General features: G+C 53.6%; 1 protein-coding gene across 3 annotated transcripts in view; it reads left to right on the top strand.

Annotated features, from left to right (window-relative positions):
- Positions 1-12,513, top strand: part of CIC (capicua transcriptional repressor) — a 46,824-nt gene that overhangs the window by 510 nt on the left and 33,801 nt on the right. For 2 of the 3 annotated variants that reach the window (XM_083454678.1, XM_083454676.1), the window contains exon 2: positions 5,002-7,593. In XM_083454678.1, coding sequence (XP_083310804.1) covers positions 5,034-7,593 — 2,560 coding nt within the window. In that variant the 5' untranslated portion in view covers positions 5,002-5,033. Of the gene's footprint in view, positions 1-732; positions 885-5,001; positions 7,594-12,513 lie in introns of those variants that run through there. The other variant, XM_083454677.1, reaches the window with a different exon arrangement.

Raw genomic sequence — 12,513 nt, 5'->3', positions numbered from 1 at the left:
TCGGTACCCTGACCGTCTTGAGGAACGCCGCGGTGCATCCCGGGAGTTGTGGTTCTTTCTCTGGTAACTTCCTGGTTTCTCCCATAACACTTTATGGGACCCATGACTTCGGCGGCCGGCAGCCCTTGCGCGCTCAGCATTTCTAATACGGTAGAAGCCTGGCTAACAAGGCACTATGGGAATTGTTGTCTTTCACACCTACGCAGTATGGGAAGGATGAGTGACAAGAACTACAAGTCCCATGAAGGATAGCTCCTCGTTTCTGCCTCAGCTGTATTTCGCGTAGTGTCATGGGAATTAAAGTTCTTTCTGCGAGGGTTGGAAGACTCAATCAGCTGTGGGTGAAAGTCCTTAAAGACTATATGTCCCATGAGGCTCAGCGGAACCTCGCTCTTCCTGTTCGCCCGGCGCCCGGTAAACAAGTCTGCGTTCTTGCTCCGCCTCTCCGTCCCTATTGGCTACTGTATGGTGGGCTTCTCCCACTTCTCCCTTAATTCACCTTTCTACAGGCTACTGTAAGTGCTTCTCTCAAGGGAGGGGCAGGAATGCTTTGAATAGTCTGGCCGACCCCTTTCAGCGCTGATAGGCCGTAGGCGCTGCCTGTCTCGGGAGGTGGGGAATGCGCAAGTTCTGGAGGCGAGCAATTGGCTCGTACGAAAATCTGTCACGGAGTTGTGGGTGCCGATTGGACAGTGGCTCCAGCTGGTCCAGATTCATTCACCATTTTGTCTGTTGGAGTAAAAGGGGCTCGGAGGGGCCGAGAGGGGCTCGGGCTGGACCATCGGAGAAGCGGGGGAGGGGGAGTAAAAACTGGACTGTACCAAGATTCCCTGCAGAAAGAATTCTGGCTATCCTAAACTCCCTGGAAAGAGGGAGTCATTCAGGTAAGGGGGGTGATATTAACTCCTGTGCCCCCCTTCCCAAGGAGGGGGGGGAAAGAGGAGGCTCCACAAAGGGTTAACATCTTCACCATAGCCTCCAAAGGAAAAGGAGGGGGGTGGGATGCACCAACTTTACTCCCCCTCCTCCCCATTAGGTCCCGGGAGGTACCAACTCCCGCAGCCCAAAAATGGGGACCCTCAGAGTTGCAAGGCAGCAGGAGGAGACAGCAGCAGCAGAGATGCCCGCTTTTTATGTGCCACAACTTTTGGTGGTTTTATGCAAAAGAATTCTGGCGGGGGGGGGATGCGATCCCTTTTGCAGCTGCTAAGGCAGGTGGGATCAAGGCGAGAGACCAGCTTTGCCCCCCCCCCGCAGCTCCCCTTTCCTGGGCATGTTTGGGAGGGCAAAGTGGGTTGTGATGCACCACCAGGAGAGGAGAGGGGGGCTGATCCTGGCTGTGGTGGGATGACTTTGAGCAGGGCAGCGGTCCAGGCTGAGACCCAACACCAGTTATTATGGGATGGGAGGATTGGCAGGGAGGCCTGGCCATTGTGTGTGCGTGGCAGGAGGTGTTTGTGTGTGTTGGGGTGGGGGTGGAGAGAAAGAGAGAGAGCGGAGAGGAATTGCATAACATGGGAGGGGTCTTTGGGAAGTTAGTTGCGTGGTGGGAGCGTTGTCAAGAGCGAAGGAAAGTCTTCTGCTCAGCATTTGGGGTGAGCAAGGTCACTTGTGGGAGGTGCTGTGGGATAGAGGGTCTGTCTTTCAGATATAAGGCCGTGGGCAGGAGCAGATGATACTTTGCTGATTTTTGGGAGGGGGCTGCTAAGGAAGGATGGCATGGCTGTGTGTATCTGACTCTGAGGAGTAGTAACATGAAAATGCTCCAAATATTTCCTATATGGGGCAGGTGGGGGGGGGATTCTGCAGGGAGAAGGTGTGTGTGGATGAATTAGGGTTTAATTATTCCCCAGCTACACCAGGTATTAGCATGGGGACCTGTTCCGATTGCCAGTTTCAGCCCAAGGGTATGTAGAGTAACAGCATGTGCCTCTGAGCGCATACAGAGCGCTGCTGCTCCACCACTCGGGAACAGAGCACCCACATCTTCAGCTGAAGGAATCCAGAGCAGATATGGGGGAAAAGTGGGAGAAGAGGAACATGTTTAGAGGGTTTGAGATGGGGGCAGCAGCCATGGAGAGTCTGGCATAACCTCTCTCTCTCTTGAGGAAGCTTGAAGCCAGGGAGAGCGCCCGGAATGATACCATTAGGAATGCTGTGTCGAGCCAGTCCTTGAGACTGTTCGTCCATAGTCTGTTTTTTTCCAGGAAGCCTTTTCTCCCTCCCTTTTTGGTGGGGTGTGGGGAAGAGGAGGGGATTTGGCCTACGTCCCTGCGGATGGGTTGCAACTCTTCCACATTCCTTTGCACCCTGCTCCTGTCTCCAGGCCTCAGATGAGAAGGGAGCTAGGAAGGATTCCTCCGGAGGTCTCTGAGCATTCCTCTCCCCGCCCACCAGCTGCACCCAAGCTGGTAGCAGGGGGAGACATGTCAACAAGGAAGGTGCCTCCCTCTGCAGAACTTGGGGTTCTTTGGGTTTTGCTGCACCCCTTACCTGGGTAGCACATTACGGAAAGCTGTTGAGAAACCGTGCTGGCCATATTGAACAAGTGAGGATATGCCGTTTTCTTACGCTGCCTCATGTTGGGATAGTCGTGTGAGTTTCTTCTCTGGCCTTTGGCACAATGAAGCACAGACAAACTCGGGAAGCATCCGATGAGGTAAACAGAAATGGAGAGAAGTGTATCTCAGGAGATGCTGGAATGGGTGAAAGCTTCTTATTATGCTAGCCCGATTTGTTTCAGGCCGAGCAAGCCTCCTTGAGGGGGCTTATCTTACACATTTCTTTATAAGCTGCTCAGCGAACATCCGTTTTGAGGGACCTTGCAGGGCAAAACTTGCCTGGTCCTTACGGCATAACATCCAGACCCCAGGACCCTTTCGCCTCTCAGTTTTTATTCCCCACGGATGCTTCTGCTGTATAATTAAAAACGAAGGCAGAGGACCTCCTCCTCGTTTTAACATCACCCGGAGGTCACTTACCGTATTTTTCGCTCCATAAGACGCACCAGACCATAAGACGCACCGAGTTTTTGGAGGAGGAAAACAAGAAAAAATATATTCTGAATCTCAGAAGCCAGAACAACAAGAGGGATCACTGCACAGCGAAAGCAGCGATCCCTCTTGCTATTCTGGCTTCTGGGATAGCTGCACAGCCTGCATTCACTCCATAAGACGCACACACATTTCTCCTTACTTTATAGGAGGGAAAAAGTGAGTCTTATAGAGCAAAAAATACGGTATTCAGAACGTTGAAGGTGCAAGCCGTACCATACCGAAGCCTGTACTCTATCTTAAGTTTTAATGCCTTCATCTGATGAAGAGTTCTGTGTTGCTTGAATGCTTGCTCTTCCATTCTGTAGAATGGTGACGGGGAGCCTGTGACCTTCCGGGTATTTTTTGGACTCCATTTCCCATCAGCCCCAGCCAGCGCAGCCAATGGCCAGGAAGGATAGAGTTGTAGTCCGGTGGTGTTAAGAGGGACTTGGGTTCCCCCTTCCTGATTTACAACATAGCGTAGTTAAGTGTCATGACTGACCTTCTGGGGGGGGGGGGCGAGCTGGAAGGGATCCCTGAGGGTCATCTATTCCAACCCGCTGCAATGCAGGAATACCTAAGCTCTTTTATTTATTTCATTTGTTCTTGATTTCATTGGCAATGGTGCCAGGGGTGGCGTATGAGTGCTACCCAACCATTAGTGGATCCTGCCAAGTGCCCACCAAAGCGGTGTTTGTGTTTTCTCCATTTCTGAATACAGTGGTACCTCGGGTTAAGAACTTAATTCGTTCCGGAGGTCCGTTCTTAACCTGAAATTGTTCTTAACCTGAGGCACCACTTTAGCTAATGGGGCCTCCCGCTGCCGCCGCCACACCGTGATTTTTGTTCTCATCCTGAAGCAAAGTCCTTAACTCGAGGTACTATTTCTGAGTTAGCAGAGACTATAACCTGAAGCATCTGTAACCCGAGGTACCACTGTGCAATTATATGAGGTGAAGGAGCTCAGGGCTGGGAGGTGAGCAGAGAATTATGGGACGGGGCAAAAGTAACGAATATGTTGCTACAAGCCTCACACAAGCGAGAAGTAGCAGGTGGGTTTGTGCTTGCGGGAAGGGTCTTTTTTAGGGTTAGAGCTGGGGAAAGACAATGGGAGCAGGGAGCGTTTTAAGAATTGCATTGCAGGGGGTTGGGCTTGATGACCCTTGGGATTCCCTTCCAACTCTGCAATTCTGTGATTCTACAAGGAGACTTCTGAATTGGGCCAAGGGCCCATCGGATCCAATGCCTTGTTCTCACAGTGGCCCTATATTTGCTTCTGGGGAACCAGTGAGCAGAACGTGAATCATAGAATCATAGAGTTGGAGGGTCGTCTAGTTCAACCGCCTGCAATGCAGGAATCTTTGGCCCAACGTGGGGTTTGAACCCATGACCTTTGGATTAAGAGCCTCGAGCTGTACACAAGAGCACTCTCTCCTGTGGTTTCCAGCAACTGGTGTTAAGAGGCATTACTCCCTCCCAACTGTGGAGGCAGAGAATAGCCATGGAGCGTACAGCCACCAATGGGCTTATTCCCCATGAACTCGTCTGCTCCTCTTTTAAAGCCATCCAAGCTGGCGGCTGCCCCTTGTGGAAGTGAGTTCTGCACTGGCGAAGAACTTTCTGCCCTGAATCTTCCCAGCATTCAGGTTCATTGGATAACCAAGAGTTCTGTCATTCAATGTTTAGAATATAATGGATGCTTTCGCTGAAATTACTGCATTGCATGGGGGTTGGACCAGATGACTCTAGGGGTCCCTTCCAACTCTGTGATTCTATATGACATCCCCGCCCTTTAGCTTAAAACAAAACCCCCAGGATCTCAAAAGCTGGGTGGCTGCAATAGTGGGGAAGGAGAGGCCAGTGAGAGAGCAGGTATGGGGGTTTGTCACTCTGGTTCACTGGAACCTCGGCAGAACGAGCCTCTGCCTGCTCTTCTAACCTTTGCCTCTTGTCTTTCTCTTCTCAGCTCCCTGAGTCCACACCCAGCCTGGAGGGAATATGAAACCAGCGAGGAAGGCTGCTGGCTCCTCCTCCTCCTCCTCTAGCAGCAGCAGTAGCAGCAGCCGCTCCCCACCCTCCACTCGGGCAGCCAAGGCCCAGAAGCGCAAGGCCACTGAGGAGGGGCCCAAGCCCGAAGAAGAAGCAGGGGAGGAGTCTCTCGATCAAGCCCCGCCTTTCCCAGGTGCCCGGTGCCTGCAGCCGCAGATGGATCCCGGCCTGCAGGAGTTAGCAGGGACGCCCGAGGACCCCTACAAGCTGCCTGAGGGGGACAGGGACCCAGGGACTGAGGCTTGCGGGACGGAAGCCTCCCTGAACCGCAAGACAGCCACTTTCAAGTCGCGGGCGCCCTGCAGGAAGTGCCCGGGGGGCGACGAGTCGAACGGCAGTGAAGGCGCAGCGGGGCCAGCCGAGGATGAGCCCAGGCGCTGCCCCTCATCCAGCACCGACACCGCCAGCGAGCACTCTGCGGACGAGAACGACAAGGGGGCGGGGGACGCCTGGGCCACGGCCCCGAGCGACTATGACCTGCGGCAGCTGCGCTCGCAGCGGGTGCTGGCCCGGCGTGAAGGGCTCTTTCAGCCAGCCGTAGTGAAGCAGATCCGCCGCGGGCAGGACTTGGGGGTGCAGTTTGTGGGCGACCGTGTCACGGCATACTACGAAGGGGCTCTGGGCTCCGGCGCGGTGGACGTGGTCCTGGATGCCACGCCTCCGCCGGGGGCCTTGGCGGTTGGCACACTGGTCTGCGCTTGTGCGGACCCCGAGGAGACGGCCTACCGGGAAGGCACCGTCGTCGAGGTGAGCGCCAAGCCGGCTTCCTACAAAGTTCGCTTTGCCCGCCCCGTCGTCCTCCCTGGCACTGCGGCAGCCCGTAAAGACTCCGCCTGGGTGACGCGCTCGGCCCTGCGCCTCTTGCGCCCGCCGTGGAGCTGCGAAGCTGCCCCCGAGGACAGCAAGCCGCCTGAAAAGTCACCTCCGTTGCCGGAAGAAGAGAAGGTCGCCCTGGCCCTCCCGTGCCCAGACCCGAAACAACCAGAAGACGCAGAAGTCTCCAAGATCAGTGCCTGTGTGCGGGCAGAGGAAAAATCCGTGGTGGTGCCGCCCCAGATCTTGTCCCCGCCCAAGTCCCCGGCTTTCCCTCGCCTCCCCGAGCAGCCGTCCCCGCTGCTGAGCCCGGATGCGAGCGGGAGCCGCAGCAGCAGCGTCATGTCTGTGGACAAATGCAGCACCCCGGGCTCGTCTCGCTCCCGGACTCCCCTCACGGCGGCCCAGCAGAAGTACAAGAAGGGGGACGTGGTGTGCACGCCCAACGGCATCCGCAAGAAGTTCAACGGGAAGCAGTGGCGGCGGCTGTGCTCCCGGGAGGGCTGCATGAAGGAGTCGCAGCGGCGCGGCTACTGCTCCCGCCACCTCTCCATGCGCACCAAGGAGATGGAGAGCCTCTCGGAGGGGCGGGCCAGTGGGCTGCGGGAGGGTAGTGCCGAATTTGACTGGGATGACACCTCGCGGGACAGCGAGGCCAGCAGCGCACGGGGGGACTCTCGGCCCCGCCTGGTTCCCCCCGCCGACCTGTCCCGCTTCGAGTTCGATGAGTGCGAAGCGGCTGTCATGCTGGTCTCGCTGGGCAGCTCTCGCTCGGGCACCCCTTCCTTCTCACCCGTCTCCAACCAGTCTCCCTTCTCACCGGCACCCTCTCCCTCTCCTTCGCCCCTCTTCGGCTTCCGCCCAGCCAACTTCAGCCCCATCAATGCCTCGCCCGTCATCCAGAGGGCTGCCGCCCGCAGCCGCCACGTCAGCGCCAGCACGCCAAAGGGTGTCGGTGGCGCTGTGCTGAGCCCTGAGATGCTGCACCACGCGGCCTCCCGCGAGCGCCACCATTCGGGCATCACCTTCCAGACCAACCTCACTTTCACCGTGCCCATGAGCCCCAGCAAGCGGAAAGCCGGGGACTCTCACCACAGCAGCACGGGCTCGGCAGCCGACTTCCACAAGAACGAGAGCCTTGACTCGGGCGTCGAGTCCGTCTCGCACACACCCACTCCTTCCACACCAGCTGGCTTCCGGGCCGTGTCGCCCGCCGGGGCGGGACCCTTCTCCTCCCGCTCCCAACAGGCTTCCCCGCTCTTGCTGGTGCCCCCGCCGGCAGGGCTGACCTCCGACCCCAGCCCCACCGTACGCAGGGTGCCCGCCGTGCAGAGGGACTCGCCCGTCATCGTGCGGAATCCCGACGTGCCGCTGCCCTCCAAGTTCACCGAAAAGCCCCTGGAGGGGAGGGTGGGCAGCCCGCGGGCGGGGAAGGCCGGCTCCAAGGAGCATCTTCCGGGCAAGGGGCAGCTGCAGATGCCGGTGCCCATCAACGTGGGCCGGACTCTTCCTTCCAGCCAGCCCTGTGTGGTTTCCGCCTCCGAGCAGGCCCCGCCCATCTTCAGCGTCTCCTCCCCCTTCCAGCCGGTCGCCTTCCATCCTTCTCCTGCAGCCCTCCTGCCTGTCATCGTCCCTGGAGAGTACACCAGCCACCCCACGCCCAAGAAGGAGATAATCATGGGAAGGCCTGGGACAGGTGAGTTGGGCTGGTTGCTTAGTTTGTTTTCGTCTTCCGGCACAGTTTTCAATCCGTGAGTGGACTGCATTTGTTGGTTCCCAAGATCCATTCCGTAGAAGATGTTAGGCCCTATGCGTATACCTGCTTTGAATCCGCTCTGACTTGGCACTGTTTTCTTCTTTGCACCGAGAGAGGCTGCGTCTCTGTTTCGGAAAGAGAGTGGGGATCTTGTGTGCTGTATGGCCTAGTGGCCGAGAGAGTTTGCTTTGGATCTAGGTCCTGGAGATCTGATTTCAGCAGCCACTGCTGCCCTGCTGCTGTTAGCAAGTACTCCTTTTTTGGGCAGCGGCAGCAATAGCATCCTGCTCTCCAGGGTTGTTGTGAAAGCAAGGGCATTCAGGACTGTGAAGGACATTGTGAATTGAAAGTGCTCCATGAGTTGTAGGTGCAAAGAGATATTTCACTCAGTGCTGTTCGGAAGCAGGAAATGTACGCTGGCTTTGAGGCTGCATCTAGGAGGGAGTTTGAAAGTGTCCACATAGTTCATCTGAGGATAGTGTTTTTCTTCAGCTCTGTGCAGCCAACCTGGTGCGGATGCGATTCAAACATGACAATGAAGGGAAGGCGAAAGGTTTTTTGGTGCTCCATTTTGGGTTTGTACCCTAACCTCCTCTTAATAGCTGGTGCAATGTTAGAGACTCAGATATGTAAACTAGGCACCAAATGGCTCCTTAAGCCAAAGTTACAGTCGAGAAAATGGAACGTCTAGTTGCCATTTTTGGGCAAGTCTTATTTTTCAAAGGATGGACTGAATGTGTTTGATTTTTAGTTAAACGTCTGGCTATTTCAGATGACAACCTTGAGCTTTGTTAAGAACTTTGAGAACTTAAAGAAGGAAAGTCACTTGATCCAGTGACAGTCCACATATATATTGGCCTATTCCGACCTCTCTCTTTTTATGGACCATTCATAATGTAGGAATATTCTTCACAACTGTGAATGTGCGCAGGGCAGTGGGGTGGGGTAAGTGAAGACAACCAACAACAATTAACTATGCCTTTGTTTGCTGCACAGAAACAGCATTTGGGTTCCAGAAATTCATCCTGACCTTGCAGATAAAATATAACTGATGGAATTCTCCAGGATGTGGTATTAGTGCGTGAAAACAGTCCGGATCCAATGATCCCCAGGCACCCACCTCCAGATGGTGGATATGTCAGGCCCTATCCTGGCACCTAGGCCTCTTCACTTAGCCGCAAGTGGCCGATAGCCAGGTGCAAAATGCTCCTGGCGCCTGGCTAATTTCAAACACTGAGCTGGCGGCCACATTTTCGTGAGAGTCCTGCCGCTTCAGGCCAAAGGTCATGAGAGCAGAAGAAGGAGCCCTGCAGGATCAGGCCCATGGCCCATCTAGTGCAGCACCTTGTTCTCATAGTGGCCAACCTGATGTGTGGGGGACACCAAGAAGCAGGGGCCGAGCCCTCTCCCCTCTTGCGATGTCCAGCAACTACTGTTATCCAAAGGCAATGCTGCCTCCAACCGTGGAGGCAAAACACAGCCATCCTGGCAAGAAAGCTGCCCCAAGTTGTTGGCCGTCGCTGTGAGTTCCATGGTTAGACTCTGTGCTGTGTGAATAAGTTATTTCTTCTCTCTGTCCCCAATCTTTCAGCTTCATTGGATGTCAATGAGTTCTAGTGGGAGAAAAAAACTTTACTCTCCCCACTTTCTCCACAGCAGGCATAATTTTATAAACTTCCATCATGGCACCTCTCCTTTACCTTTCTCTTGGCTAAAGAGTCCCAAATCATAGTAGAGTTGGAAGGGATCCCGGGGGTCATCTAGTCCAACCCCCTGCAAATGCAGGACTCTCAACACACGGTCTCCCATCCAGTTTGGAACCATACCGGACCCTGCTTAGCTTTGCAAATGTGCCAGCAGTTTTCTTGCTGTTGCAGCCTTTCCTTATAGGTCCTTCTCGTGCATGCTCCCCACTCCTATTGTAGCCCAGTATTTTGTTGTGTTTTCCAGGAAGCAGGGGCACAAGGGACATTGAGCCCCACACCCCACTGCCTGCCTGCCTTCAGGCAACTGCTACTCAGAGTCCTACTTCTTGTGATTACTGTTGTAGTTAATAGCCACTGAGAGATTTTTTGCCTCTGTGAATTTACCTCTAGCCTACATCACGACCCAGCAGCAAGGTCCTTGCACTCCTACCTTTGTTTTCAGTACGAGAGATTTTAAGTAGGCAGAAATAGCACTGAGCCTTGGCTGGATTGGGCCCAAGGCCATTAACCGTCCCCTTTGATAGTTGTGGAATCTGAAGCAGAGAGAGTATGTGATGTGCTCAAGGCAGCAGCCCTGTCTGTCCAGGATTGAGTTGGGATTTCAACTTTGGTCTCCTTTGGTTCTGGCTGGACGTTTGACGAAACAGATTCTCTCCTCCTGCCGGAGGTAGGGTCACGCAGAGCTTCCAAGTTTTGTCCCAGCTCCTGCGAGGGATGGAGTGTCATCTGTTATGGATGCTTTAGGTAGATTCCTGCATTGCAGGGGGTTGGACTAGATGACCCACGGGGTCCCTTCTAACGCTACACTTCTTTGATTCTATAAGAGTGCGCGCGTGTCTGGGCAAGAGAGATCCTACAGTAGTCTAGATATTTCCCCCCCATGATTTCTCATGTTCTGCCACTTGCTTCCCAGTGCACTCTGGAACGGAGAACAGGCCCACACTGCTTTTGAACCACCTGCCAGGTTACACTCATGACCGTTTGCAGTCCCAAGCAGGCCACAACGCCAGGTTAGCCAAACCATCCTGTGCGTGTCCGTACACATTTGGTGGGTTGCATTTGACTTGGTTGGGTCGTGAGCCGCGTAAGCCTGATCTAGAAAAACAAGTTTGTTCAAAAATAAGTAAGCAAGTTCCCAGGTTGCAGTGTTGGTGTCCTGTGCTCGGGCTTTTCATAGGCATCTGGTTGGCCACTGTGAGAACAGGATACTGGACTAGATCAGCCTTAGGCCTGATCCAGGAGGGCTGCTCTTCAGTTCCTATGTCACTGAAAGGAGCCTTGGATATTTAGAACTGGCACTGCTTTCCTGGCTTGGATCTGCCTAAAGAAGTTGGCCTAGCCTTGTCCACATCAAAACAGCAATAGGGTTTTAATGTAGGCTGGGAGCAGGAGCCTAAACTCAGAATTATAGAAGGGACCACAAGGATAACCTAGTCCAACCCTCTGCAATGCAGGAATCTTTTGCCCAACGGTGGGACTCGAACTCACGACTTTGAGATTAAGAGTCTCACGCTACCAAGTCCAGTTTAATTTTTTTTGTGAGCCACCGTAAGTCTTTGTTCTGGTGAAAAGGTGGAATATCTAACTAACTAACCAACCAGCCAACCAACCAACCAGTTTGGCTAAGTGCTAGTTTTGATCAGTTTGAGATCACCTTGTTTTTAACCTGCTCAGATGATGCCAAGAGCTGTGTGACATATGATTAATGGCTGGGAGAGTTAAAGACCACCTTGAAGGCTTTTAGGCCTGTCACTTTCTCTCGGAAGTCTTTTACCCCAACACGTTACACTTTTTGAGAGAATTAGAAAAACCCCTAGTGTAAAAGTCGGTTGTGTTCCTTGGAATGCGTACATGTATGTGTGTAAGACATAGACATGTCCGAAACTTTCTTAAAGAGAACTGCAAATGGTAAGTGGGCGCAGTGGCGTAGCGTGGGGGGTGCAGGGGGGGCCGGCCGCACCGGGCGCAACATCTGGGGGTTAGGGTTAGGGGGCGCAAATCCACGGGTTAGGGGGCGCAAATCCATGGGTTAGGGGGCGCAAATCCACGGGTTTGGGGGCGCAAATTACTTGCCTTGCCCCGGGTGCTGACAACCCACGCTATGCCACTGAGTGGGCGAACTTTGGGGATATTGTTTGCCACCAGCACAGTAATATCTTGGAAGGACTATGTGGTTGGCAAATAATGTGGGGTGGAAAATTTTCCAAAATGGAAAGGGCTGTATCGAATGTCAATCATGCTCAGGAGAAGACTCATTGAATTGGATGACCATGACTAGCTTACTTTCTGCTGCTCCAAAGGGTAGGACCCGGAGCAATGGATTCAAATTACAAGAAAGGAGATCCCGAGTAAACATTAGGAAGAACTTTCTGTTGCTAACAGCTGTTTGACAGTGGAACAGTTGTGGACTCTCCTTCACTGGAGGTTTTTAAGCAGAGGTTAGACAGCCATCTGTCAGGGATGCTTTAGCTGCGAGTCCTGTGTTGTAAGATGTTGAACTAAATGACTCTTGGGATCCCTTCGAACTCTATGATTCCATGACTACCTTGGGCCCATTTTCAGTGGGTCCACTCTGAGGGAGAACCCGGTTGGCTCCAACTTGCCATTTTAAAGTGCTTTTATTTCCCCACGCAGAATTTTCTGTTTCATAAGCGCATTAGCAACACCGGAGAGATGCTGGTTCCCGAGTATAATGCTAGGCGAACGCGGCAGTTTCCAACGGTTTAGCTTTGCTTACTAAATATAGGTAAAACGAACATGCTCAATTAGGTCGCTCTCCGGGGCATAAGAAAATTTCCTGATGCGAACTGAATTTTTCCTGATGCAAAGGAAGAATTTCTGGTTCAGGTTTCCCTAGGAAACCCGAATCCCTTGCAGTCAGCCTACTTCTGTGTAAATTCTGTAACTATAAGTGCACCGCTGGGGTAATCTTTACACCCCCCCCCCCGAGGTCTGGGTTAGGGTTAAATATCTACTCACGTATGGTGAATAGAAATTGTCTCCGGGCAGGGAAGCGTTTGTAAAGCGGAAGGGAGTTGCTTCTATCCCCCCCCCCCCCGTTTTCCTTTTAGGCCAGCTGTGTACCACTACTGACTGAGGTGTGTGTTAGGAGGTTACTTATTAAAATATTCCTAACCCACCCTGTATTGGTTGG

This window comes from Podarcis tiliguerta, assembly GCF_965153285.1.
Source record: "Podarcis tiliguerta genome assembly, chromosome: 8".
Lineage (NCBI taxonomy): Eukaryota > Metazoa > Chordata > Lepidosauria > Squamata > Lacertidae > Podarcis > Podarcis tiliguerta.
This window is presented reverse-complemented; position numbering and strand designations above follow the sequence as displayed.